Source organism: Elgaria multicarinata, chromosome 3 (genome assembly GCF_023053635.1).
Source record: "Elgaria multicarinata webbii isolate HBS135686 ecotype San Diego chromosome 3, rElgMul1.1.pri, whole genome shotgun sequence".
Taxonomy (NCBI): Eukaryota; Metazoa; Chordata; class Lepidosauria; order Squamata; family Anguidae; genus Elgaria; species Elgaria multicarinata.
The window spans coordinates 19,515,410-19,543,262 of record NC_086173.1 but is presented as its reverse complement, the minus strand read 5'-3'; the positions used below and the strand labels follow the sequence as shown (position 1 = coordinate 19,543,262).

Sequence of the window (27,853 nt, the reverse complement as noted above, 5' to 3'; positions counted from 1 at the left end):
AGAGGCTAGGCTTTGAGCCTTGGCAAGCAAACTAAGCATTTGGCCTGGAAGTCACCCTATATCTGTGTGTGATCCGATCTGTCCACAGGCACTGGTTTGTAGAGTAGAGTGAACATGGCATGGAAGTGCAGGGCCCTACAGCTTCTTCCAAGCAGGGTCTTGGAGAATGAATGGAACCGAGGGACGATAGAAAGTCAAGAGATAGTTCCTTTGTCCATCAGCACACTCATTTGCCTTATGGAATTCCTAGTTGCCTGTTTAGATGAGTTGTTAAATACAAGGCTGAATTACTGTGTCACCCAGGACGAAGTCATAGATAAGGAACTACATCTTTTGGAACATTTTCAGCCAATATAGCAGGATGCCAGTTTTCAAGTTAAACAAAACTCTTCAGAACCCAGATTGTGTTGCTTGATGTCACAGCCCACTTGCTGATCTCTTTGCAAGCATATGATCTCTTAACTATTATTGGTGCCAGGTCCCCTTGACTCAGCATCTCTTATTGACCACATACTCAAACTTCAGGTACAGTCCTTTGTGTAAACTGAAAGGAGGCCTTTTTCTGTGCAGGTCAGATACTAGCTGGATAGTCACATATTGAGGTACTGATATGATGATCAACATCCAACCAGCTTGTTGGAGGTGGAAAAGAGTGCAAAAGAAAGGAGCAAGCACGAATATGAAGGATACAAATGTAAAGGCCTTTTCACACTGGTTTGTTTTAACCAATTAAACTCAAAGCTCAGTCTGGATATCATTCCCAGACCTTGTTTTCATTCTCACCAAGGTTCAGCCTGGTGAGAGGCTTAAAACGGTATCCGTAATACTGCACATATTTACAACCATAAGCGGTGTACCAAAAAAGCTGGATTTGGTTACCTGGATAAATAATGCAAATAGAGCTGTTTTGTGTGATTTTTTTGCATAAATTATTAATAAATATGTAAATATTTTGGATAATTTATTCTGGCTTTGCTAGTCATGGCTAGTGATAAGAAACCATATGCGATACTACATCCTGGATATCTTTTTCAGCAGGCATTTTATATGGACTTTCAAACACATCTTTAAAGGAAGAAGATTTCACTGTGGACAGTGTATTCGGTTGTCACTTCTGTGCGTAGCAATTGATCACTACCCTTATGGGAGGGCATTCAGTTGCGTAATCCTACATGTCTAGTCTGAAGGGTTACAGTCTAGACACAGTTTGTAGAGCTGTATGTCTGGACCCAGCATGAGCCTTTGTGAGAAGAGTGATTTTATTTTTTTTTAAATAAACAGGATAAGAGAATATATTCTGTTACATAGAGAATGCTAATAAGATGTCCATCAAGAGGGAAGGGCAGAGAGAAGGCCAGAATATTACAAGGCCCCCTGGATTTGGTACTCTGTCCATGGAGACTCACTGAGATCCCTTTTAGTGGAGGCCTGGCAGCCAGTAATATCAAGAAAAGAGGTGGGTGAACTGGTGTTAGGACCATTGGTCTATTTAGCTTAACATTGTCTACACACTAACTGGTAGGTAGCAGCTCTGTGGGGTTTTAGACAGAGGTCTTTCCTAGCACTTCTTTGAGATGCCAGGGATTGAACCCAGGAGCATATGCAAAGTATATGTTCTGTGACTGCGTTCCAGCCCTTCCAAAAAGATTGGCTAGTGTGAGGAGCTGCCACAGCTAGAACCAGGAACCATCAGTTCAGCGTGCAGCTGAACCATGACGTAAACCACAGAATTCTCGTTTCTGATACAGTTTTACAAAATGTAAAAAATCAAATAAAAATCACCATAGATGCTCCATCATTCTTTTCTTCATTCTTTTCTTCATACAAAACATGACCAGCTCCTTACGCTTTTCCAAAGAAATTTATACTTTGGACCTCGCCATCTTCAGAGTTATAATGTATTTCATAACTAACAGCATGCTGTCCCTTAATGGAATCCTAAACCTGCTTCTTAAAGCAGCCTTTTTAGTCCAACTTGGTTGGGCCAGCCATGACACTGGGGGAAACAGCCATTTTTCTGCATGTGCCCTGGGAGCATTTTGCCTTGCCTGTACAATTTGGGGAAGGGTGCTACTGAACATGTACACAGTGCCTTTCTCTTACCATCATGCACTACAGCCTAGTCTTCAAAAATCTAAGCCTCAATGACATGTCTCACTTCTGTGGCAAACACATTCTGGACTTAAATGTATGTGAGCTTCGTAATCTTCTGCTCAGTATATGTGAGTTTTAATTACCCCTAATCTTCTTTGGCTATAGGTGGCACTCCAGACGTATAGTGACATAACTTTCCTTTCCTTTGAAAGGACCCTTATGTTCATATCTGCAGTGGTTTTCCATGGGAGCAGTGAATATGCTCCATTACGCCAGCGATTTATTGCACGCTCGCCATGCCTGGTATGTGGTTTTGCAGCCTGGTACTCACATGACGTCCCTGTCCTGCGCTCATGTCGCCTCTTTCCCTACATGTTTCGTTTCTTTTTGGAGCAGGGAAAGTCTGTTTTTACCCCTCCATGCGAAATAAATCCACTCCTCCCTCCTGTGTATTGCTGTCATTGCATTCTGTCTTTGTTGGGGGGGGGTGTAGCTCGGGGCGATCCTGTTGTAGGATCCCCCAGTAGCATCAGAATGGGAGAGCTGGTTCTTCATCGTGGTCTCTATGCATCACACATATGGGCTTTGCGCCTGCGCAGAGACCGAACCGGAACCTACCATAGCTTAGTGGAATGTTTTTGGCGGGAACCCCTCCCCCACGCTACCGCGCATGTCCATGGGGTTCCCGCCCTTACCTCAGTTCTTCGTCGTCCGTCATTGTGCCTAGACCTGTAGAACCAACCTCTAGCGTTTTTTTCTTCTACCTTCTCTTAAAATCCTTCAAATCTCTCCTATTTCGACTATATTCTCCTCTTATCTTCTTATCTTCTCTCCTGAAAAACCAAAAAAAACCAAAACATTTTTGTAGTTGTTAGTAGTTTCCTCAGCGACGTTCAGTTGCAGCGGCCTAGCCACATGGCAGTGAAGGCGCCTTTTCGAAAATGTGTTAGGTGTGGGGCAAAACTTCGCCCTACCAACGGACACTCTTTGTGTGTTATCTGCTTAGGTGAAAGCCACAAGGTGGAATCTTGCCATCATTGTATGGCCTTTACTAAGCAAACAAGAAAAAACAGAACAGATCGTTTGCGCGGTATTCTGTGGGAAAAGGCTCTCAGAGCCACAGACACCACAATTTCAAAGCCAACTCAGGCCGAATTGGATAAAACGGCACCGAAAAAGTCCGTTCGAGACCGCAGCACAGAGGAGTGCGATAATACCAGCGCGAACAATAGGGCACTGATACCCCTAACGCCTGGGCGGTCATTAGCGAGTTCCGCGGCCAGAAAAATCACGAAGAAGGCCTGGACTCCTAAATCATCTTTGGACATCGAGAAGAAGAAGAGGGATGGAGAAAAACACTCCAAAAAGTCCCCTTGGCCCTCTAGGCCTATTCAGACAACTTCAGTACAGACGGTCCCAGAAACTATCTCGGTACCGAGACCTCAGTCGAGACCGACGTCTGACCAACCTTCGATACCGAGACGTCCACAGAGTCTGTCAGAGGGCGAAATTAGAGATTTGGCCTCGATAGCGTCAGTGCGAGATCCACCGCAAGCTTTAGAAATGGAGGAGCCTATTATGCAGCCGTCTCCCAGACTGGTGGTCGTAGAAAGACCAAGACAGGAGTGGGATAGAACCTCCCAATACTCCGAGTCCCAGCCCAGACATGAATACTATGACTGGGATTATTATCGTCCACACAGATATTTCCCACAGGATAGGGATTACCAATACGCACCAGAAGCTTACTATGCCCAGCCTCCTCCGACTTCAAGGGTCCTTCAGATCCCGCTGGTCCCTCCGTCGCGCCACCCTTCACCAGCTCCAACTCATCGACACCATAGCACTTCCATACCGACAGCGACCGCTATGGTACCGACCCATCAGGAACAATCGGAGCTCGAACAACAGCAGCTCCAGATCGTTACTGTGTCTTCCCCCGAGGATGATTACCTGTCTGATACCGATTCTAGGGTTTCAGTTACCCCTTTGTTATCATCGCCAGAGGATGCTCTGCATTCACAAGACCCTGCTTCACCCTCTGACGACATGGGAAGATTCTCAGAACATATGCGGAGAATGTCTCAAGCGCTGAGGTTGGATATACAACAACCCGACGAGCCGGTCGAAGACCCTATTTATGACGTTTTTCAAACTAAGAGTAACGCCGCAGTGGCTATTCCTCTCCCTCCGGCCCTGAAACAGACGGCACAACTTTCTTGGAAAACCCCTGCGTCCACACAGGCCACATCGAGGAGATTGGAAACTCTCTACCGCATCCAGGAGGGCGATGCTGCTTTCCTTACTCAACACCCAAAACCTAATTCGATTGTGGTTGAGTCAGCCCAGGGTCAATCGCAGAAGCCTCATTCTGCTCCGGTAGACAAGGAGGGTAGGAAGTTGGACATTACAGGGAGGAGGATCTATTCTTCTGCGTCCCTCGGTATCAGGGCCTCTACATACCAGGCGACCATGGCTCGCTACCAACTCTTCCTCTAGGAGAAAGTAGGGTCACTATGTGACTATCTCCCAGAGGACAAAAGAGAGTTGGCAAGAGTGTTTCAGGCAGAGGCTTCGGCGATAGCAAAACAGCAGCTATCGACCGCAAGACATTAGGTCGACTTCCACTCCAAAAACATGATGGGGGCAGTATCGTTGAGGAGGCACGCCTGGTTAAGATCAGCGAACTTAACCTATGAAACGAAGGCCAGGATTGAAAATATGCCCTTTGATGGCGAGGGCTTGTTTAACTCCAAGACCGACGAAACGTTGGACACCATTTATAAAGCCTGTACTATGGCAAAGAAGATGGGTTTCGCTCCCCCACCTCCACAGTATAAACCAAAGCGCTGGTCAAGACCACCTGTTCAGCAGCAGCAACAACAACAACATCGCCCTCAATTTCAACAACCGAGGCAGCAGCAACAACTCCAACGAAAACGGCCATACCAAAGCCGTTTCCAACAAGACAAGCGCCAGCCCGACTTCACTAAGAAGCAGCGGGTTTGACTCTTCCACCCCAGATCCACTACCCTTTGCGAACCGCCTAGCACCATATTACCATCAATGGGAGTCAATAACATCGGACTGCTGGGTTCTCACTATCATCAACTCGGGGTATGCCATAGAGCTCGACGTTCCCCCTCCTTCTTCGGGGGTGAAAGTAACAGCGCCATCCCCTCCTCTGCTTCTCGAGGTACAAACCCTGTTAGCAAAGGGAGCATCTCTCCCGTACCCTCAGAGGAAGTCAACCAGGGTTTTTTTTCGCGCTACTTCACGGTCCCGAAGAAAGATGGAGGTCTTCGTCCAATCATGGACTTAAGGCAATTAAACAAGTACATTACCCCGAAAAAGTTCCGTATGACAACGGTTACTTCTATTCTGCAACTCCTACACAAGGGAGTTTGGTTCGCTGTGGTGGATCTGAAGGATGCGTACTTCCATATCTCCTTCAGGAAGTCACATCAAACTTACCTTCGATTCTCAATCGGTGCGTCCCAGTTTCAGTTCACCGTTCTTCCCTTCGGGCTTGCCACGGCACCGAGGGTCTTCACGAAGGTGATGGCGGTGGTGTGTGCCCACCTACGGCAAAAAGGAATTTATGTATACCCGTACTTAGACGATTGGCTTCTGGTAGCGAACAACAGTTACACGCTCCAGTTCGACATACTAACCACCCTCAACCTCTTGGACTCGTTAGGCCTATGGGTCAACGAGGAGAAATCCATCTTGACTCCATATCAGAAGCTGGACTTTATAGGGGTAACCCTATCATCTCGAGACGGGAGGGCATACCTGCTCTCGACCAGAGCAAACACTCTTCAGGATTTAGCCATCGCTACTGAGAGCCGTCGAAAGGTTTCGGCATGGACGATTCAGAGGCTATTAGGTTTAATGGCAGCGACTACCGCAGTCATCAGGTTTGCAAGACTCAGAATGAGGATCTTGCAGGCTTGGTTTCTAAGAACATTCGATCTTCGACGCGATGCCCGACGAACTTACCTGTCGATCCCGAAGCAAGTAAGAGCATCCCTGAAATGGTGGTTTTCGATGGCGACTCTCCTAGAAGGGGTCCCGTTCCAACAAGAAAGCCCTTCGGTAACGATCACGACGGATGCATCGTTGACCGGATGGGGAGCACACTGCGATTCTTTCACGGCTCAAGGCTGCTGGCCTCTTTCTCAGAGAGAACACCACATCAACCACCTAGAACTTTTAGTGGTGGAGAATGCAATAAAGACCTTCGCACAAATCATCGAAGGCCGGAACGTCCTGATTGCGACGGACAACACCACAGTAGTGGCATACATCAACAGACAGGGTGGAACAAGATCACACCCCCTGAACCGATCGGCACTCAGAATTTGGAACTGGTGCATAAAAAGAAATACTTAACTGACGGCAATCCATGTAGCGGGGAAGGAGAACACCATTGTGGACTCCCTCAGCAGGTCCTTCCACGTTGATCACGAATGGGAGCTCGATGCCGAAGTCAGGGACGATCTCTTTCGGTACTGGGGCCGCCCTGCTGTCGATGTCTTCGCTACCGAAGAAAATGCAGTTTGTTCCAGGTTCTGCAGCAGAGCAGGAAGAGGAAAGCACTCTCTAGGAGACGCTTTCACCAGAACTTGGAAAGGGAATCTTCTTTACATCTTCCCACCTTTTCCACTCTTAACGAAGGTACTAGCCAAGATCCGGATGGACAGGTCGGATTGCATCCTCATCACACCGTGGTGGCCTCGACAGACGTGGTTTTCCCATGCCCTTCGACTGTCGAACGTGGATTATATCAGACTCCCGTCGATACCGACACTGCTGTCTCGACACCAGGGCAGGGTTCGACACGCAAATCTGTCGACCCTCAAGATGACGGCGTGGAGGATAACAACCACCCCTCTCATATAGGAAGCTTAACTGTAGACCATATATTGTTGGCATCTCTAAGGCCTTCAACAAGAAAGTCCTACGCTGCAAAGTGGCAAAGATTCCAGAAGTTTGCTTTAGAAAAGGATCAAGCACCAGAATCTTGCCCTTTGTCATTGATCCTCAAATATCTATTGACGCTTTACCAGCAGGGACTCAAGCTCACTTCAATCAGAGTCCATTTAGCTGCCATTACGGCTTCTCATCGAGGCATGGATGGTTTTTCACCCTTTGCACATCCAACAACCAGGAAATTTCTAAAAGGACTTAAGAATACGATACTGGCATTAAAATGTATCGTTCCACCATGGAGCCTGTCAGTCGTATTACAATCACTGACAAGGAAACCTTTCGAGCCTATGGCCTCAATAGACCTTAGACTCCTGACATTCAAGACTGTCTTCTTAGTGGCCATTACGTCGGCAAGGCGTGCAGGTGAGCTTAGAGCTCTCAGAATAGATGTTCCCTACACTGTCTTTCACAAGGACAAGGTTGTGCTACGCACAGATCCTACCTTCCTGCCAAAAGTAGTATCAACTTTTCATCTGTCCCAACACATCACTTTGCCAGCTTTCTTTCCGAATCCTGCAACACCTGTTGAATCTTTATTGCATACACTTGATGTAAGGAGAGCTCTTGCTTTTTACAAGGCTAGGACAGAGAGTTTTAGGAAAACAAATCAATTGTTTGTTTGTTATGGGGAGCCTTCTAAGGGACTCCCTGTGTCATGCCAGCGATTGTCACGCTGGATAGTAGAGACAATTGAACTTGCCTACTCTATCTCTAAACTAGACCTCTTAAAGCCTGTGACAGCTCATTCTACTAGAGCCGTCGCAACATCTGTTGCCTTCAGCAGGGGTGTTCCCTTGACAGAAGTCTGTAGAGCTGCTACGTGGTCTACTCCATCCACGTTTGTTAGGCACTACAGTTTGGACACCCGTGCGAGACAAGACTGCTCATTTGGAAGGACAGTGCTCTCGGAGATCTTCAGATGATGCACCAACCCACCTCCAAAGGTATGTCAGCTTGCTACTCGCCCATATGTGTGATGCATAGAGACCACAATGAAGAAATGCAGGTTGCTTACCTGTAACTGTAGTTCTTCGAGTGGTCATCTATGCATTCACACAACCCACCCACCATCCCCACTTGGTGGTGTGAAACTTACAAATGACACAGATATATATATTGGAATGTATTTTATTTTACACTCATGTTTATGGGGGCACAATGTCGGACTCCTGTAAACTGAGGTAAGGGCAGGAACCCCATGGACATGCGCGGTAGCGTGGGGGAGGGGTTCCTGCCAAAAACGTTCCTCTTAGCTATAGTAGGTTCCGGTTCGGTCTCTGCGCAGGCGCAAAGCCCATATGTGTGAATGCATAGATGACCACTCGAAGAACTACAGTTACAGGTAAGCAACCTGCATTTGCCAGGAATCTGCACACTTTAGCCGATTCCATTTATTTATTTATTGTGGAGAATATGAGGTGAAAGTGGACTCAGGTGTGATCTGGAGAACAGAGATAGAGCATTATTTTAGGAATGAGAATTACAGAGACTGGCTCTGGAGCATTAGCTGTATAGTACCAGCAGGGGGTGCTGGGCTTGACTGCTTTATTTCTAGCAATGGTGAGAAATGGAGATTTCTCCTTTTCTGGCTGATCTAAACTCTTCATGTCCTGGGTCCCTGGGTCGGAAAGACAGGGCAGCATCAACAATGAGTGGCTGGATAGTGTGAAGAATTTACTGGAAAGTAGGAGAGAACCATAAGGTTCCAACCCTGGGTGCAGTAAGAGCTGTGCAGTAGTTTCCTGTTCATACACCCAGCCGTGTCACTGATTTGAAAGTGGGGTGCTTTAGGAAGGGTTAGAGAGAGCCAGAGGCAAAAAGAAGAGAAAGCTAATTTTAGTTAGAATTTAGGATTCAGAAGAGAGAAACCAAGGTCCAATCTACATGGAAACAGCATGAGAAGAGCTTTCTGCTTATATCTGGATTTTCATGAAATCGCTTTGGCCCATCAGTGGCACACAAAGCTAGAAAAGCAGAGTATATGCAACCTAAAAGCCTACTTTCACAGGTTAAACTGCACTTTAATCTGCCTTGGGGTTGGGTGGGTGGAGTCCAGCGAGTAGAACCGAACATCATCAACTACATAGGTGCTGCTCAGTGAATGTAATAAGCTTGCCCCGCACCCCTCTCCCTGCTCAGGGAAGATTAATGGAAGAGATGAATAACTGCTCAGGGGGATGGGGCACACTGCAGTGGAACTGCTCTGGAGCCACTTTTAAGAGAAATGACGCACTAAAATGACTTTCCGAAAGGATAGCTTTTCTAGAGGGAAGCTGCGGGTTGGTGACAGTGTCATCTGTTGTGAGTGAATGACCTTGATGTGCTCTCCCTTTGCATTGAATTGCCCGTGTAGATCGGGCCAAGGACATATTGGAATTCCTCAGAGTTTTACTAGACAAACAGGGCTGAAACTTCAAGATGGGCCTTGACCTAGAGAGGATTCCATCCCAGGGCAGGAAGCAGTGCCTGGACAGGGCTAGAGTTTTCTGCAAAAGAAGAGCTAAGGCTTGTTTTTTCCTTACTCTCTGTGATTCTCTAGGCATCTCCTGCCAATTAGGCTGAGGCTCCAGGACCACCTGAGTGGTATTTAATGCTCCCTGTGGTTCCCCCACTTTTCTTGCTATGACTGCCAAAGAGGTGTGATGGACACAGCCTCTGGCTTCAGGTCAGCCATGCTTGGTTTGTCAAGCAATCTGCAGGTCATGGCACATGGATAACAGGTTCTTTATTCAGCTTGGTGAGTGCCATATTGTGCATGTTTCTTGGAGTTGTTGTGGTGGCCTTGTGTCTAAAGATCACCCTCAACAATCCCAGTTGCCCCTTACTCATTGATCTGATGAGGTACAATGCTTGGGATCAATTTCAGAGGATGAGATCCAAGATAATCCCCTCCTCTGGTGTTGCACCAACAATCCTCACCTCAACATTGTTCCTCTTCTTGTTCACCTCAGAGACGCAGTTCCCACCAGCAGCATTGTTCCTCTTGGTACCTGGAAGTTTTGTCAGCCTTGTCCACCTCTGGGCGTTTTCATTCACCATTGTCACAATTTTTCTTTGGATGATCATTGTCCAAACTATACCTGCGCTCCTCCATGTTACTATGGAGAGCTTCGGCTATTGGGTGGTATAAAAATGTAATAAATAAATGTAATAAATAAATAATACTATGAGGACAGAGCTCCTAAGAGATGAGATCATCTGTCGTCTTGGTATATAACTTGGGTGAACCTTAATTTCCCACGCTGAAATGACATTGAGGGTTATTATCTGTGTTGTGCTTTTTCATGTTCACCCAGTTAATTTGGAACTGACGCTTACTCGTTAGGAATTAATTTCTAGTGTCTCCCAATCACTTGACAGTGAGCTCAGATGGTCACTCTGTGCTGGTTGTATCACTGCCCCCACCATTCCTGACACCAAAACCTGTGATTATTATTATTATTATTATTATTTATTTATATAGCACCATCAATGTACATGGTGCTGTACAGAGTTCTTCCCTGTGTGGTTTGTCCCACGAGTGGGCACTGTCCCCGATGGTTGCATCCATACTTTTCTGGATGTGGGGTAGTCCTATGTGTGGCACTCCCGTGGCCATAGAGGTTAACAAAAAATGGACATGATTCTGCAGCAGGGCAGGATTCACCTCTGATTTGAGCTTCTGCTTTCCACATCCGACACTAACATGCTAACTAGAGCACTTCACTGACCTCATTAAAGAGGCAATACTGTCCTGTTATGCTGCCTGCTGCAATTCCAGTAGAGCAATTAACTAGAGAACTACACTGCTCACTCCTGAGTATCCCATGGCATTTAAGATGCCAGGCCAGGGAGTTGTTGCCAGTTCTGCTCTGCTATGTCCTGTCACATTATGTTCCCCCATAAAGCCATTTAAGAGAATATATCAACATAAGAAGAGCCCTCCTGGGTACCAGTTTCCTGCTTCCTGCAGATTCTTCGGGTAGGTAGAAAAGTGGAACATGAAGTCAAAATCCCTTGCCCTCCATACCACCTTCCCTATAGTTGTTGCTAGACTGACCCTCCTCCATGAATGTGTCTGATCCCCCTTTACAGCCACCTAAACTACTGGCCGTCACCACATCTTGTGGCAGCAAATTCTTTAAGTTCATTTTGTATTGTGTGAAGGTAAATAAAACTATTAGCTCAATAGTAAATAAATAAAACTAATAGAGAAAATTATTTGTTTGGCCCTGTGAGTGTGTGCAAGAGAGGAAATGCCTGAGTATCTGTGTGAATGGGCATGCGTGGCTGCTGTGAATGTTGTGTGTGTTTCTGAGTGAATGGGAGTGTGTGTATGTATATATGAATGTGTATGTCTCTTATTGTGTCTGTGAGTGTATCTGTGAATGGATGTGTTTGTGTATTATGCAATGGGTTTCTGCTGGCTTCCAAAGGAAATCATCATCATCATCATCATCATCAATCACTATGGCTTGCAAAGGGATAGACTGTGGATGTGCTCAGAACTTACTGCCCATGCTTTCTCCTGAGCGATCCAGTCTTTATTTCATTATTTTTGAATAAGAGTATCATCAGACCGGGGGGTGGGGATTGTGGTTCCCCACTGTTGCATCTCCGCCCCCTCTCCTGTCCCACAATACTTCCTCTTTCTTCCAGAGAAGAAAAGTAAGCAACATGTGGCCCATTCAGGGGCCGTTTTTATCACACCACTTTTCCTGTACACAGCAGGAAATGGTAGCATATTTTGTCCCCCCCCCCCAAAAAAAAGTCAGATTAAAAGGGGTCCATTTTGTGATGGAAAAAAGGCAAGAAGGAGCAGGAGGCGGATGGCGTCATCTAAAGGACGCAAGAAAACCCATGAGTGGGCAGTAGAGAGCGTGTAATAAAATGCTCGGTTGATGAACCCCAGAGTCTGCTTTGGTGGATGCTGATATACAATGGAGGAGAATTATGGATACTTTCAGAATTTGTTGCAGTGTTCCAGAGGCTGCTTTTCGATGTGGCTGTGAGGTTATTATCTTTTCCTCCTCCTCCTCCTCCTCCTCTTCCTCCTCTTTGCACACTCAGCATTGCAGGCACAAATAGAATTGTGCAGAGGCAGACCCCCTGAATATCACTCCATCAGCATGGTTTCTGTTTATGTCTTTGCTCAAGATCTGAAGCTGTGTGTGCTGGACCTTCCGACCTCCCTTGCATGGACTGGAACATCCAGTTTTAGGAAGACCAAACAGACAGGCCTGGGCAAACTAGCCTCGCTACAGTTTCCCTTGAATTGTAATTGGTTGTACTGTAAAAATTGAAGCACAGTGCAGATGTAAGGCTGTCCGATCTGCTAACCATGGTTAAGAGTGTGGGATCACTCTGAAGGCTCAGGCACTACTACTTCCTCTCTCTTTCATTTCCAGAGCTAACCATGGTTATTCCTGTATCGGTGGTTTCTCTAACCGTGGATAGTTCTAAATTATGATTTGTAAAAAGGAGATGTTGTGACATCTATAGTTACTCAGAAGTGAGGAGAAAGTTACTTTGTATATTCTTTGAGATGTGCTGCTCTTAATCTTTGCTTCATGTGTTCCATGATTCAATGTTATCATTAAACACAGCCACCATTTCTGCGGCTGGTTCTGATTAGGCCTTTCTTCTGAACCATGAGTCGGTCACTCCCAGGACAGAATGTAGGTGATGGTACAATCAACACTCGGGGAGAAGGACCAGGATTGGGGTCACAGTCATAAGGTCCTGGAGGCCCATTCTGAATGAAGAAGGCTTCCTCCCAGCTACTGGAAAGCTGTCCTGTTTCAAGCTTTTGCAGAAAATTCTCGACAGTTATTCTGGATTTTCCCCCTCCAGAAAAAGGCCTAGAAACTTGCTCTTAACAAAAGCTCAAGTTTTCCAGATTCTACTTGAGGTCAGTGCAGATAATGGTGTCCACCCCCCACCCCCACACAAGCAAGAGCAAATGAGTGGTTCAGAATTGATGTTTATTACTATGAAAGAGAGAAAACTGATAGAAGCATAGGTTGGGGCTTATTCACGGGGAAAATCAATAATCCTGTCAGAGCCCATGAAAGATGTCGCTGGATCAGGCAAACCGTGCAAAGGAACATGGCCCTTAGGACTTAAGTGTTTTCCAAGAGCAGGCACTGGAGTTTCCTTTGATAGGCAGACATGCCATATCTTGGGTCTGGGAGCCTTCCCGACCCATCCATGGGCAGTCGTTGTTGGAGAGGACAATACAGTTGTCATAACGACAAAGTTTGGCCTATTAAAAAAAGAATGATGGAGGGCTATGAGGAGAGACGAGAGATGTCCCTCTCATGTATCATACAACATTCCCCTTCCCACATTTCTTGATGTATCATAGAATCATAGAATAGCAGAGTTGGAAGGGGCCTACAAGGCCATCGAGTCCAACCCCCTGCTCAATGCAGGAATCTACCCTAAAGCATCCCTGACAGATGGTTGTCCAGCTGCCTCTTGAATGCCTCTAGTGTGGGAGCGCCCACAACCTCCCTAGGTAACTGATTCCACTGTTGCACTGCTCTAACAGTCAGGAAGTTTTTCCTGATGTCCAGCTGGAATCTGGCTTCCTTTAACTTGAGCCCGTTATTCTGTGTCCTGCACTCTGGGAGGATCGAGAAGAGATCCTGGCCCTCCTCTGTGTGACAACCTTTTAAGTATTTGAAGAGTGCTATCATGTCTCCCCTCAATCTTCTCTTCTCCAGGCTAAACATGCCCAGTTCTTTCAGTCTCTCTTCATAGGGCTTTGTTTCCAGACCCCTGATCATCCTGGTTGCCCTCCTCTGAACACGCTCCAGCTTGTCTGCGTCCTTCTTGAATTGTGGAGCCCAGAACTGGACACAATACTCTAGATGAGGCCTAACCAGGGCCGAATAGAGAGGAACCAGTACCTCACGTGATTTGGAAGCTATACTTCTCTTAATGCAGCCCAAAATAGCATTTGCCTTTCTTACAGCCATATCGCACTGTTGGCTCATATTCAGCTTGTGATCTACAACAATTCCAAGATCTTTCTCATTTGTAGTATTGCTGAGCCAAGTGTCCCCCATCTTGTAACTGTGCCTTTGGTTTCTATTCCCTAAATGTAGAACTTGGCATTTATCCCTATTAAATTTCATCCTGTTGTTTTCAGCCCAGCACTCCAGCCTATCAAGATCACTTTGAAGTTTGTTTCTGTCTTCCAGGGTATTAGCTATCCCACCCAATTTTGTGTCATCTGCAAATTTGATCAGCGTTCCCTGCACCTCCTTGTCCAAATCATTAATAAAAATGTTGAAGAGCACTGGGCCCAGGACTGAGCCCTGCGGCACCCCACTCGTTGCCTCTCCCCAGTTTGAGAAGGTTCCATTGATAAGTACTCTTTGAGTCCGATTCTGTAGCCAGCTGTGGATCCACCTAATAGTTGTTCCATCTAGCCCACTTTTAGCTAGTTTGTTAATCAGAATATCATGGGGCACTTTGTCGAAAGCTTTGCTGAAGTCAAGATATATGACGTCCACAGCATTCCCACAGTCCACAAGGGAGGTTATCCTATCAAAAAATGAGATCAAATTAGTCTGACAGGATTTGTTCCTGACAAATCCATGTTGGCTTCTAGTAATCACTGCATTGATTTCAAGGTGTTTACAGATTGACTTCTTTATAATCTGCTCCAGAATTTTCCCAGGGATGGATGTCAGACTGACTGGTCTGTAGTTCCCAGGTTCCTCCTTTTTGCCCATTTAAAGATAGTATCAGCTCTGCCTTGCCCTCATCTGGGGAGATGCAAGCAGTGGTAGGGTGACCATATGGAAAGGAGACAGGGCTCCTGCATCTTTAACAGTTGCAGAGAAAAGGGAATTTCAGGAGGTGTCATTTGTGTGCATGTGGCACCTGGTGAAATTCCCTCTTCATCACAGCAGTTTAAAGCTGCAGGAGCTTCTCCAGCTCTTGCAGCTTTAACTGGTGTTTTGCATTTGTGTTGTACCCTGCCTCGATCCAGAGGTAGAGATGGGTAATAAGATTAATTTTTATTACTTTTTATTTCATTTGTGATGAAGCGGAAATTTCCCCAGGTGCTGCATGCATACGAATGGCACCTGCTGAAATTCCCTTTTCTCTCCAACTGTTAATGATACAAGAGACCTGTCTTCCTTTTCATATGGACACCCTACGCAGTGCCCTGGGGGCTCAAGGTTGGCCCTGCAGTAGTTTCCCAGGTGGATGCCCTAATCCCCTATCTCAAGGATTCTCACACTATGAAAAAGGCCCTTGATTATGCTCTTCCCTCTGCAGCATGATCAGCAACGCAGTTGTCAGAGTTGCATCTCATTCCTGTATGGAATTTCTAGTTGCCTATGGCTACCAGATTAGTTGTTGTTGTTGTTTATTTATATAGCACCATCAGTGTACATGGTGCTGTACAGAGTAAAACAATAAAATAGCAAAACCCTGCCGCATAGGCTTACATTCTAATAGAAACATAATAAAACAATAAGAAGGGGAAGAGAATGCACCAAACAGGCACAGGGTAGAGTAAAACTAACAGTATAAAAGTTGTTGACGACAAGCCTGAATTACGATTTATTTATTTATTACATTTTTATACCGCCCAATAGCTGAAGCGCTCTGGGCGGTTCACGATGTCGCTGGCAGGACAAAAGCCCCAGTTAAAGGGCTACATCTTATATCAAGCCATTTTCAGCACAATATCAACTTTCAAGATACACAGAACTCTGCTGTGGACAAATGATGCTTCTTGGTCTTGGCACCTGCCTTATTGTTGATCTCCCTGCAGGCATAAAACTGCTACTGCTTCTGGGTTCCTAGGACATAGAGCTGTCTAGTAGATAGACAGTTACATTGCAGCTGCAGCCTGCACTATAATCTGAACTCACGCCTCGCTTCTGTGCAGCAGTTAGCTCAGCCCATGGCTGGATGAAGTCACATAGTGAGATACCGACATGATCAGAATCCAACAACCCTGTGGGAAATAAAAAAAGAGAGCAAAAGAGGGAAGCAAGCAGGAATGTAGATACAAAAATAAAGGCTTATTTGCTGGCCTTGACTGCAGTGGAGACTGGTGGCTCCAGTTTTGGTGGGGCCATGATTCAATTCTGGGGTTCAATTAGAACTAGTCAGAACTCTAAAGGAGCTGTCTAAGGTGGTGAGCCCTTTCTTGGGGCTGGGCTTCAGCACGATGGATAGCTCCTTTAGATTTCTGGCTTTGTTTAACTAAGCCCCAGAATGGAATTTCAGCCCCACCGAAATCAGAGCAATCCATGTTAAGTCTGGTGTTTCAGCCCCAGAAAATACTAGCTTTCAGCCTAGTGAGAGGCTTGAAAGTGTATCCATAATACTGTACACCTTTACAAACGTATGCAGGGCAGTGTATACTATGCCTTTACAAATTCTATGCCAACAAAATGGAAATTGGCAACATGGGTAATGGAGACATTTTATGTGATGTTTTTGCATAAATACTTAAATATTTTGCATAATTTATTCTGGCTTTGGTAGTCATGACTAAGAATAAGATGCTGCATGGGGTACTAAATTCCCCACTACTGGACAGCTTATTCAGCAGGTTTTGAATGTCACCTTCTCGTTTAAACAAATCTTTAAAATCATAAGGGCTAGAAACAGTCCTCCTTTGAAACCTGAGAGACTCTTATAAGTTCCATTTCATGTCTGGGATCATATTATGTGTATGTCTTCCTATGTTTCTGTGGACTCATGGCTTATAATACCACTGGTAAAAAAGAGGGTTTCGGTAGTTCCCTAACTTGGGCAATATATTCTGTTGTTAAATTGACCTTTCTGTAAAGTCTGCTGATATTTCCCCCCCACCCTCATTTAGAGCAGAATCATGTTTATAAGTAGGGCTGTGCACGGACCCCCCAATCCGCTCTGGATCCTGATCCGCAACTTCCGGATCGGGTCTACTCCATCCCGCGCCAATCCGCCTATGGTAAGCTCCGCTCCACGGCAGGGCTCCGGGTCCGGATCGGAGCTCCGGTTCCCCCCCCCCCAGACTTGCATTGAAAATCAAACGCCTTTAACTTTTTTACTTTTAACGTTAGAAACCTCAAAATTGGCACCATGAGAGCTTATCCATGTATCCACATTCATGGCCAGTTTGAAGCAAATCCGAGCATCCTGTGATTTTTGGCGAATATGTAAAAATCCCCCACCCCGTTTTCAGAAGTGCAAATATCTCCGTCATTTTTCAAGATACAAACTTGAAAATGGGCACCATCCCAGCTTCCACTTAGATCCACATTCATGCCAAGTTTTAAGGAAATCCGAGCATGCCCTGATTTTTAAAAACCTTTTAACCCTCAACCCCAGCACCATGAGAGCTTATCCACATATCCACATTCATGGCCAGTTTGAAGCAAATCCGAGCATCCTGTGATTTTTGGTGAATATGTAAAAATCCCCCACCCCATTTTCAGAAATGCCAATATCTCAGGGATGTACTAAAACAAAGGACAGTACTTGCCCATAGGGAAACCATACTTGCCCATAGGAATCCATTGCAAAGAGCTTGCCCATAGGGAAACATAGGACAATTCTCCCCTATAGATTGCTATGGGCAAGCGCTTTGCAGTGGATCCCCAGGGGCAAGTATGGTTTCGCTATGGGCAAGTACTGTCCTTTGTTTTAGTATGTCCCTCTGTCCCAGGGATTTTGTAAGCTGTAGACAGCTAAATGGGCTTCTAAATAAATAGATCCCTATTCATGACCATTTGAAGGGAAATCCCAACATGCCATGAATTGTGGGGAATATTTAAAGATAAACCTAAATAAGAATCTTCATCACTTCAATAATTAACAAGGAACTTCAACTGGGTGAGCAGCAATGCAGCTGCCTTTTCATCACCAGGAAGGACTAATGCCCTGAGTCAAAGCAAAACACACACAAACCAGCCCTGTGAGGTGGGCACAGAAGAGGAGAGGCAGCAGCAGGCAGCAGCTATGTCCTGAGGCTTATGGAGTTGACCCACACAGCCCATCTACACCTTCCAGGCACCAGGAGGGCAGAGAGGCAGGCAGAGAGGTGCTACACACACACACACACACACACACACACACACACACACACACACGATGTGCCATAGATCTATGGGGAAGTAAGTCCCAGGCAGCAGACCCCACAACGACAGCACCCAGGTGGAGGCGGGAAGGCGGGCATGCAGCAGACATTTCTGGGGGCATAAGTAAGTGAGCCAAGGATTGTTTCCACTTTCCAGGCCATCAAAGCCAGTAATGCAAATCAGCCCTGTGAGGCGGAAACAGCACAGAGAGATGCCTTTTTCATCCCATAACTAATAAGGAGCTAGGAGGATAAGAGTAAACCTTTGTCTTCCTTGCTTCAGAGTTGATTGACTGCACTGTGATCACATAGCCATTAGTAAACAATAACAATAATAATGTAAATAATAGCAGTACTAGTAATAATAATAACAATAACAATAATAATCACAACAACAATAAGAACTTGAACCACAATGAAAAGCCTGCCAGACTTCACTGAAGAGGGAAAGCCAGGACTATGGGGTGGTATATAAATAAACAAACAAGCAAACAGGAGGGGTGGAATTAAAAGCAGCAGTGTTGCTGAATCTAGGAATAATCACAACAACAATGTTTTTTTTAAAAAAGGCTTTGTCTGACTTTATACCAGTAACGGGAAAGTGGACGTGCTGAGAGAGACAAGGAATTCCAGTCATTTGACCGGTACTGTCTAGGTACATTCCTTTGAGAAGCGACATCACACTTCAACTCGTCCATGTCATTGGCTTCTCCAATGGTTAACCTTTGGAAGGTTCTGATGACACCCCCCCCCCCAAGGCAGGGCAGTGTGCACTGGGCAAGTCCACATGCCCTATGGACATCATCCCCTTGCACCACGTCTATTCAGTTGTTCCCCAAGGTTATGGTGGGTACCTTGCAGTGGTGTGTTGCCTCTCTGTTATTTTACTTAGTATTTGATTTAAGGTTGTGTGTGTGAGTTTACTGGGGCTACTGCTTCAAAACACTGAAGTCCAATCGAAACACAAATAAATCAAAGTTACTAAGTATCCCGTTTTGCTTATTCCCCCCTCCAACATTGGGATTGGAGGATGCTTCACATCAGGTGATCACTTATCACGATTGGGTGTTGAATCTGCCAATCATCAAGGTCATTCTAAAGAAATTAAAAGCAAGCGAACCGCACGATGAAAACTTCTGAAAATTGACACAAATGACCCCAAATGATCACTCTCTAAGCACAGTAAGTTTCAAGGATATAGCTAGAAGAACGAAAAAGTTATATGCGGTGCTTAGTTCACGCCATGCAAGCCTATGGGGAAAAAGTTCCAAAATGGTGGGCGGATCACTCCGCTTCGTTATGCTTCGTCCCGCCCCGACTCGCTTAACAGAGGTGAATCAGGGTGCTCCAATGCTGCTTCTATGACCATAGGCACAGGTCTATTTATAAGCAGCTTTGAGGCCAGCCTAGACAAGCCTCTCACTATATGGTAAACCTGTTCCTGGGTTGTGCCACTTCAACCTGCAGTTGGGGGCTCACATTCTTGAATGCACCTCCATGTAAAACGCTCACTGCACACACAGAAAAGTAGATGTCAGGGAGAAGAGTTCTAGCCTATCCCTCCCCATGCCGTGCCACTTTTCTATGTGCAGCAATTGACACCCCCCCGCCGCCCCCCGCCAGGAGAGCATTTATTTGTACGTTCCCACATATTTAAGAGATACATTTTTACAATGTTTTCAGGTATTGGTCTAGATCAGGTCTGAGTGTTTGTGACAAATGTGGATTTAAAATGTTCTAAATAAACAGTGTAAGAGAGTATATCCTGTAATATATAGGATGGTAGCAAAATACCTTGTCATTATGAAGGGCAAGACAGAGAAGGCCAGAATTTGGTGCAAAGTTTCTCTGTCCATGGAGTCACATTGAGTTCTCTCTTAATGAAGGCTGGGCTGAAAAGAGTTGTGTGAACTGCTTTTAGGAAGCTGGTATATACTGAATCAGTTGGATCATCAGCCTGTTTAGGGGAACATTGACTATACTGGCTGGCAGGTGCTCTCCTGGGTTTTAGACAATGGGTCCTCCCCAACCCTGTCTGGAAAGGTTGAGGATTGAACCTAGGAAAACATGTAGAGTGTGTTGTTTTGCCACTGAGCTCCAGCCTTCCGAAATGATTCCCATGTGTGACCAGCTGCAAGGGCCAGATCCAGGAACCGTCAGTTCAGTGTGCAGCTGCACCATGGGGGATAGCCACAGAACTCTTCTCCTTTCTGATAAGTTTTTACGAAATGTTTTTTAAATCACCTTATCTCCCACTGCCCCACCACCTTTTCTGTATGTTAAACATGTCCTGTTCCTTCGGCGTTTCCAAACAGATTTATCACTTAGAATCATAGAATCATAGAATCATAGAATAGCAGAGTTGGAAGGGGCCTACAAGGCCATCGAGTCCAACCCCCTGCTCAATGCAGGAATCCACCCTAAAGCATCCCTGACAGATGGTTGTCCAGCTGCCTCTTGAATGCCTCTAGTGTGGGAGAGCCCACAACCTCCCTAGGTAGCTGATTCCACTGTCGCACTGCTCTAACAGTCAGGAAGTTTTTCCTGATGTCCAGCCGGAATCTGGCTTCCTTTAACTTGAGCCCGTTATTCCGTGTCCTGCACTCTGGGAGAATCGAGAAGAGATCCTGGCCCTCCTCTGTGTGACAACCTTTTAAGTATTTGAAGAGTGCTATCATGTCTCCCCTCAATCTTCTCTTCTCCAGGCTAAACATGCCCAGTTCTTTCAGTCTCTCTTCATAGGGCTTTGTTTCTAGACTTCTGATCATCCTCGTTGCCCTCTTCTGAACACGCTCCAGCTTGTCTGCGTCCTTCTTGAATTGTGGAGCCCAGAACTGGACGCAATACTCTAGATGATACTTAGCCAATACTTAGGCTTCATGAACTTCAGAGCGTTCTTTTGGCAAGTTTTCCAACTTGCCCAGACCCTTCTTGTACTGTGGTGTCCGAGAGTGAACACAATGCCCCTAAATGAGACCTCTTCCTGACAGCGGGTGTTTCCACAAGGGGGATGGAACGGCTTTTGTGAGGGACATGCCTGAACACCCAGATAACACATGGGCTGTGTGCTGGGCTGATGGTTGCTGGTCCAGACAGACCAGCAAGAGTAGTGTGGACCTCACAGCAAGTGGAGAGAAAGACCACCAACATTAGCACTGAACTCTTAGGCTGGTTGATACTTCCGTGAGGATTTCCCCCCTCTCATTCACCTGTCCGGCTTAGAAATTTTGGCACTTGAGGCAAGAAAGCAAGAAACCCCACTGCAAAAAGATAATACATTTACATAACTGACACCTATTGCCTCTTAATGGAACCCCAAAACTGCTCCCTGGAGCAGCAGCCTCTTTACTCCAACTTTGTCGGGCCAATCTTGGCACCGGAGGAAATAGTCATTCTGCACTTGCCCTGCGAATGATTTTCTTTGTCCGTGCATTTTGGCAGGAGTGTCTTTGAGCATATACAAAGTGCCACATCTTCACAACTGAGTAATATTATTCAAAAATCAAAGCCTCAGTGGTATGCCTCATCTCTGTTGCAAATGCATTCTATCTATGGGCTTAGTGTTCTTTTTTTTCTCAACAGTAGGGCGCAAAAGTACACATGTATTTTAATTGCCCCAAATCTACCCCGGCAGCAATACCTGTAATGACGTACTCTTCCTTTCCGTCGAGAGGGCTGAAGTGATCATATCTGCAGAGAGGATACGAGTAGATGAAGCGAATATCTTGCATCCCCTCAGGGGCTTTGAACACCTGTAGTGAAGAGAAAGTTGCTCAGTGACCAGAACACACCAGTATTGGGAAGGGACTGGGTCTGGGTTTCCTACTATAATAACAAATTTTGGATAGTCCTAGTAGAATCCATGATTGGAATCAACTGTCTCTGGATCTGGGAGACCATTTCTAATGTAAGTTCACAAGTTATTATCTTTCACCCTCTTTATGTAGACAATGCTATTAATCTCCTTGGTTTCCCCAGCATCATCTGGCTCTTTGGGAAGCTTCTTTTGTCACTTCATGGCACAGTGCATATAGTTCTGAAAGTCATGATGGCCAAATTCAGACTTTCCTGTCGAATTTTCTATAATACCAAGTGGAACATGTTCCTGACATTTATTGACAGTATTGGGCTGGGACTTGTATAGGCCTGAGACTTGTGTTCTTTCTGTGGTACTTGAATTCCTTCTCTCTCTCTCTTTCCCTTAAAACCAAAGGGTTTCAACTCGCTCTACAAGGAGCAGTTTCCACTAATCATGCCAAGCTTGAGGGTTTCTCCCTCTACTCACACCCTGACGTTAAGCATTTCCTCAAGGGATTGATCAACATCTACCCACCAGTCAAGACCCCTGTTCCAAAATGGAGCCTATTGATAGTTCTTCTGCAATTAACGGCCAAGGCTTTGGGGCCTATGGCTACAGACGACAGTCTACTTACTATGAAGATGATTTTTATTAGTGCTGTCACTTTGGTGCATCAAACAGGTGAACTCTGTGCCCTCTGGCATGAACAGCCTTATCTAATCTTCTAGAAGGACAAAGTGGTCCTGCGTTCGGACTTCTCCTTTCTCCAGAAGAGGGTTTCACAGTTCCATCTGTCTTAAGTCTGTTGGAACTCATCTCCTGACTCCTCAACATGTCTGCAATCACTTGATTAAGGATATGGTATCATCTGCTGCGTTTCTCTGGGGCATTCTGCTTCCATTCTGTATGGCTTTGGGAACCTAGGCTCAACCATCCACTTCTATCAAAACCTACCGCTTGGATGCAAGAGCATGTGTGGATGCAGCCTTAAGCTGAGCAGTACTCCCTACAATTTTGGCATAACATCTCTCTCCGTCTGGCGAGTTCTGCTTATCAGTCACTCGTACGTGTGAGTCACAGAGACCACAAAGAAGAAGCACAAGGTTGCTTTCCTGTAACTGTAGTTCTTTGAGTGGTCATCTGTGAACTCATAGAATCATAGAATCATAGAATAGCAGAGTTGGAAGGGGCCTACAAGGCCATCGAGTCCAACCCCCTGCTCAATGCAGGAATCCACCCTAAAGCATCCCTGACAGATGGTTGTCCAGCTGCCTCTTGAATGCCTCTAGTGTGGGAGAGCCCACAACCTCCCTAGGTAGCTGATTCCACCGTCGCACTGCTCTAACAGTCAGGAAGTTTTTTCCTGATGTCCAGCTGGAACACTGCCTATCCTTCTCTGCTTCAGCTCTAGATTGTTGGGATGACTGTTCTGTGCCGGCGCATAACCCAAAACCCTAGGTTTGCTCTTTTTCTTCCTTCCCAGCTCCTTATCTCACTCTTTTTTCCGCACACACACTGTGTTCTTTGTAAGATTGTAACCTTAAAAAGGAAGGATGGGTGGGATAGATGAGGGCAGGAAGTGTGTGTGTGTGTGTGTGTGTGTGTGTGTGTGTAAGAAAGAGAAGGAAGCATCTCTGCCAAGAGATGGATAGTTTCACAGCGTCATGTTTTCTGTGAAATGGGTAATTTATTTTGCTTCTGCGGGGTCAAATATGCAGTTTGGCTTTGGAGTTGAACTTAGATTCTTGAATGAATTACTTGCCTTTTGTGATTAGCCAGGTTCATGCACATAAGCCATTATGTGACTAGCTCCATGGGAGCCATTTTGTCATGGTGCCCATAGTAGTGCCTACAGGCCCCGAAAGGATGGAGACTCATGTGTTAAGTTTTTCAGGAAGTGTATACGCAGAATGGTACTACAGAGCCTGGATATATATTTTTAATTTTGTATTGTGCCTTCAGAAGGTTTTCCATAAAAGGTGATTTATAAAGCTTTCAAATAAATAAATGAATAAATAAAATCTGAGACAAAAGTTGCAAACAATATTGCAGAAGTGATAGCTTTCTGGCAAAGTTTCCGGGTACTCCATTCCTTCCCACCAAAATGGCAATTTTAGGGAATGACATTTGTGATCTATCAGTATTTTTCAGTAAGAGGATGTGCTTACCTTGGTAGTTATGATCTCATACCGTTTCATCAATACCGGATAGTCTTTATAATATTCATGCTCGGTGACTCCCACAAATTTAGCTTTTATCACTGCATGAAAGAGATTGTGGGTCATATCTTGTTTTTTTCTAGGTCTCCTGCTTTCTTCTCTTGAATTTGCTATGCACATTCTACATTATGTTACACTAAGGAAAGGTGGTTAATGAATGTTATTTGGGATTCAAATAGGATGCAATTCTTGACCTAATTATTCAGTTATGAAACCTTGTGAGTTCTATCCATGCCTTCTCTCATGAAATTCTACTGTAGAATTATAGAGTGTCATCAGACCGGGGTGGGTGGGGGAGAATCTCATTTCCTTACCGTTACTTTCCTCCCCGCCTTTGTCCCATAGTACCTTTTCTTTCTTCATGCAAGGAAAGAAAGTGGAAGTAAACAATGACCTCGTGGCCCATTCAGTGGCCATTTTTATTGCACTGTTTTTCCTGCACACAGCAGGAAATGGCGGCACATTCTGTTCCCCCCAAAATGCAATCGGCTTTAAAGGGGTCTATTTTGTAATGGAAAGAAGGCAAGAAGGTAGAAGAGATGCATAGGAGGCAGATGGTGTCGTCCAACGGGCCCACTAATATCCGTAAGTGGGGAGTAATGAGCGTGCGATAAAATGCTCGTCTGATGATGCTCATACTCTCCCATTCTAGATAGGTTCAGTACTTCTCCCAGTAAGTAACGTCTTTGGTCAGGAGATCTTTAAACCTGTGGAGAGTGGGATATGACCTCTTATTATGATGTCTGGTAGCTCTTTTCCAGGCTCATAGAAATCTGAGACACAGATTCTCTTACAGTGACAAGTCACAAACAGGAGATTTAATCATAGTAGCCAGTTGAACTGCAGATGAAAATCCCACTCTGAGCATCTCCGTCTAGTCCTGTCAGGGAGCTGGTTCATATTTGCCAGGACAGTAAATTGTGACTTGCATGTGTGAATTGGCCATCGCATGTCACACCACAAGCAGGAGCTTTCATTTCACCTCCAAGGTAAGTGAGTGAACCATTAATAAAAGGCAAAGAAAACAAGTGAAACTCTTGCATGTGTGAACGTGTCCAGAAAGAATTGGAGGACAGGAGAAGCATCCTTTGAGCTCCAGTGGCGTTTTGCTCTGTTTCTCTTCTGCCTCAGAGAATCAAAGGAAGGTGGAAGTGCTGATATGTCACTCCCCACTTTCAACTCAGCCATGCCTTTTGCCACCACATTCCTATGTGCTGTGCAGGACTGTGTTTCCACAATGCAGTGTTGTGCGAGTGAACTAGTCCAGTCTCTTCCAACACCAAACAATGGACAGTGAGAATACTGGGCTTTTTTGCCACCAGTAACAGCAGGAAAAGAGAAATATTACTAGTTGGGTTGCTGCTAGTGGTGGGATAATAGCAATTGCCAGCATGATTGCTGTCCCAAAACAGTGTTTTCCTCCCCTCCTCTGCAGTCTCCCTGCTGGGGTGGGAGAAAGTGGGCTGCACCAGGAGCTTAGGGTCACATGGCTTGGGGGGTGCTTAGCTGTGACTTCCATGAATCTGAGGTGGGACTTCTTCACCCTGTGTATGCCACAGCACTTCCCATGCCCCCTTCTTTTTCCAAGTGCTTCCCCCTGCTTCCTACCTCAGTGTTACATGAGTCCCAGCCCTTCTTCAGTCAATGAAAGCAGAACAGAAAATTTAAAAAGTCAACATTTTGAACAAATAATAAAATAGAATTGAGGCCATAATGGTAGAATATAAACCTGAAAGGAAAATTAAACAAAAGAAAGGGAAATGTTCCATATTAGAGACAAACATACAAGTAAAATATGCCTCTTTGCCTAATTTATTTCCAAAGTGGGGAATCTGAGCTATCCAGTTGCAGATTCTGGAAATATTTAAACTGCATAATTCTAGATATGTATCAAGCTCTCTGCATCTGATGGAGCAAACTCTAGTCCAGGCAAGCTTATACATTTTAATTTTCGTTGTTAGGGAGCCACGTGGCTCTTCATTGTTTTCGCTGTCATGGATTAACACAGCTACCCTTCTGGAAGGGATTCACAATGGAAGTGGTGCTTGTGAGGGGTGGGGTAAGAGAGTGCAGGGAGAAAGACAAGTTCATTGACTGTAACAAGTTCCAGGGACTCACCAATAGTAGAAGAGCAGTATACATTTTGGGGGTGTTTTTCATGACTGCAGGCTGCTGCGGGATCCCCCAGGAGAGTGAGGAGGAGGAGGAAGCTGGCTGCCAGAAATCTGCACACTTTAGCTGAATCCATTTCTTCTTTTCCAGAGAAGATGTGGAGAAAAGTGACACTATTTATGAGCTGGAGGGCACAAATAGAGTGTAATTTCAGGAGACGGAGTTGCAAGAAGAGAGGTGGGAGCATCAGCCATAGAGTACATAGGACAATAGAATAGGTCACCAGTCTGGGTGCTTTTGGAGCATTTCCGTGACTTCCCCTTCATACCCACTCCTCCATCTGTGCCCCTGTTTTGAGAGGGGGAAGACTTAGCAGGGCTAGGGGGAACCAGAGGCAAAGAGAACAGATAGGTCAGGCTCAACACCCCATCCTAATGAGGATGTCAAATGTCAGACATTTTTGTTGCAGCGCATAAAATGAGAAGAAATCAGGGCCTTTTCAGAATGCCTCAGAATTTCACTGGATAAGCAACTGCAACCTCAGAGGGGGCTTGGACCGCTGGCGGGTCCCCCTCCCCACAGGTCAGGTAGCAGGGTCTGGGGAGGGCTTGGTTTACTGCGACAGAAGTGTTAGGCTTTGGTTTCTTTCCTTACCGTGCACTTTTTGGTGTTCTCAGCATTCCTGCTAGTCCAGGCTGTGGCTCTTGGCCTATTGGACAGGTATATAAAGCTCATACTGCTTCCACATCTGCTCTCCCCATTTTTTTATCTGATTGCTGAAGGAGTGTGTCAGACACAGCCTGTGGTTCCAAGTCAGCCATGTGTGGCTTGTCAAATATTTGTGTGTCACAGCATATGGATAATGGATTGTGCGTTCAACAGGTTCCACCAGAGGCTAAATACGGGTTTAGATTTTTATAAGCTGCCTTGGGAATCTTTTGGTGAGCATGTTTGCAAGGTATTAAATTTTGTGAACCATCGGTACCTAGCTGTGACACTGGACTGATGAGGGTTAATACATTGAAGCTCAATCTAGACAAGACTGAGATGCTGTTAGGAGAGTGATTTTAATTTTTTCTAAAAAAACAGTAGAAGAGAGTATATTCTGTTACATAGAGAATGCTAATAAGATGTCCATCAAGAGGGGAGGGCAGAGAGAAGGCCAGAATATTACAAGGCCCCCTGGATTTGGTACTCTGTCCATGGAGACTCACTGAGATCCCTTTTAGTGGAGGCCTGGCAGCCAGTAATATCAAGAAAAGAAGTGGGTGAACTGGGGTTATGACCATTGGTCTATTTAGCTTAACATTGTCTACACACTAACTGGTAGGTAGCAGCTCTGCTGGGTTTTAGACAGAGGTCTTTCCTAGCACTTCTTTGTGATGCCAGGGATTGAACCCAGGAACATATGCAACGTGTGTGTTCTGTGACTGCTTTCCAGCCCTTCCAAAAAGATTAACTAGTGTGAGGAACTGCCACACATACAGAGCTAGAACCAGGAACCATGCAGCTGAACCATGAGGTAAAGCACAGAATTCTCGTTTCTGATACAGT

At 45.5% G+C, this 27,853-nt stretch overlaps 2 protein-coding genes across 2 annotated transcripts in view; one reads left to right on the top strand and one right to left on the bottom strand.

Annotated features, from left to right (window-relative positions):
- Positions 1-27,853, top strand: part of SYN1 (synapsin I) — a 174,300-nt gene that overhangs the window by 55,027 nt on the left and 91,420 nt on the right. The window lies entirely within an intron of this gene.
- On the bottom strand, positions 6-26,435 carry LOC134396827 (metalloproteinase inhibitor 1-like). The gene is given in 6 exon segments (XM_063123410.1): positions 6-70; positions 73-141; positions 15,935-16,054; positions 21,810-21,921; positions 24,137-24,228; positions 26,306-26,435. Coding segments are annotated over 6 exon segments (588 nt in total).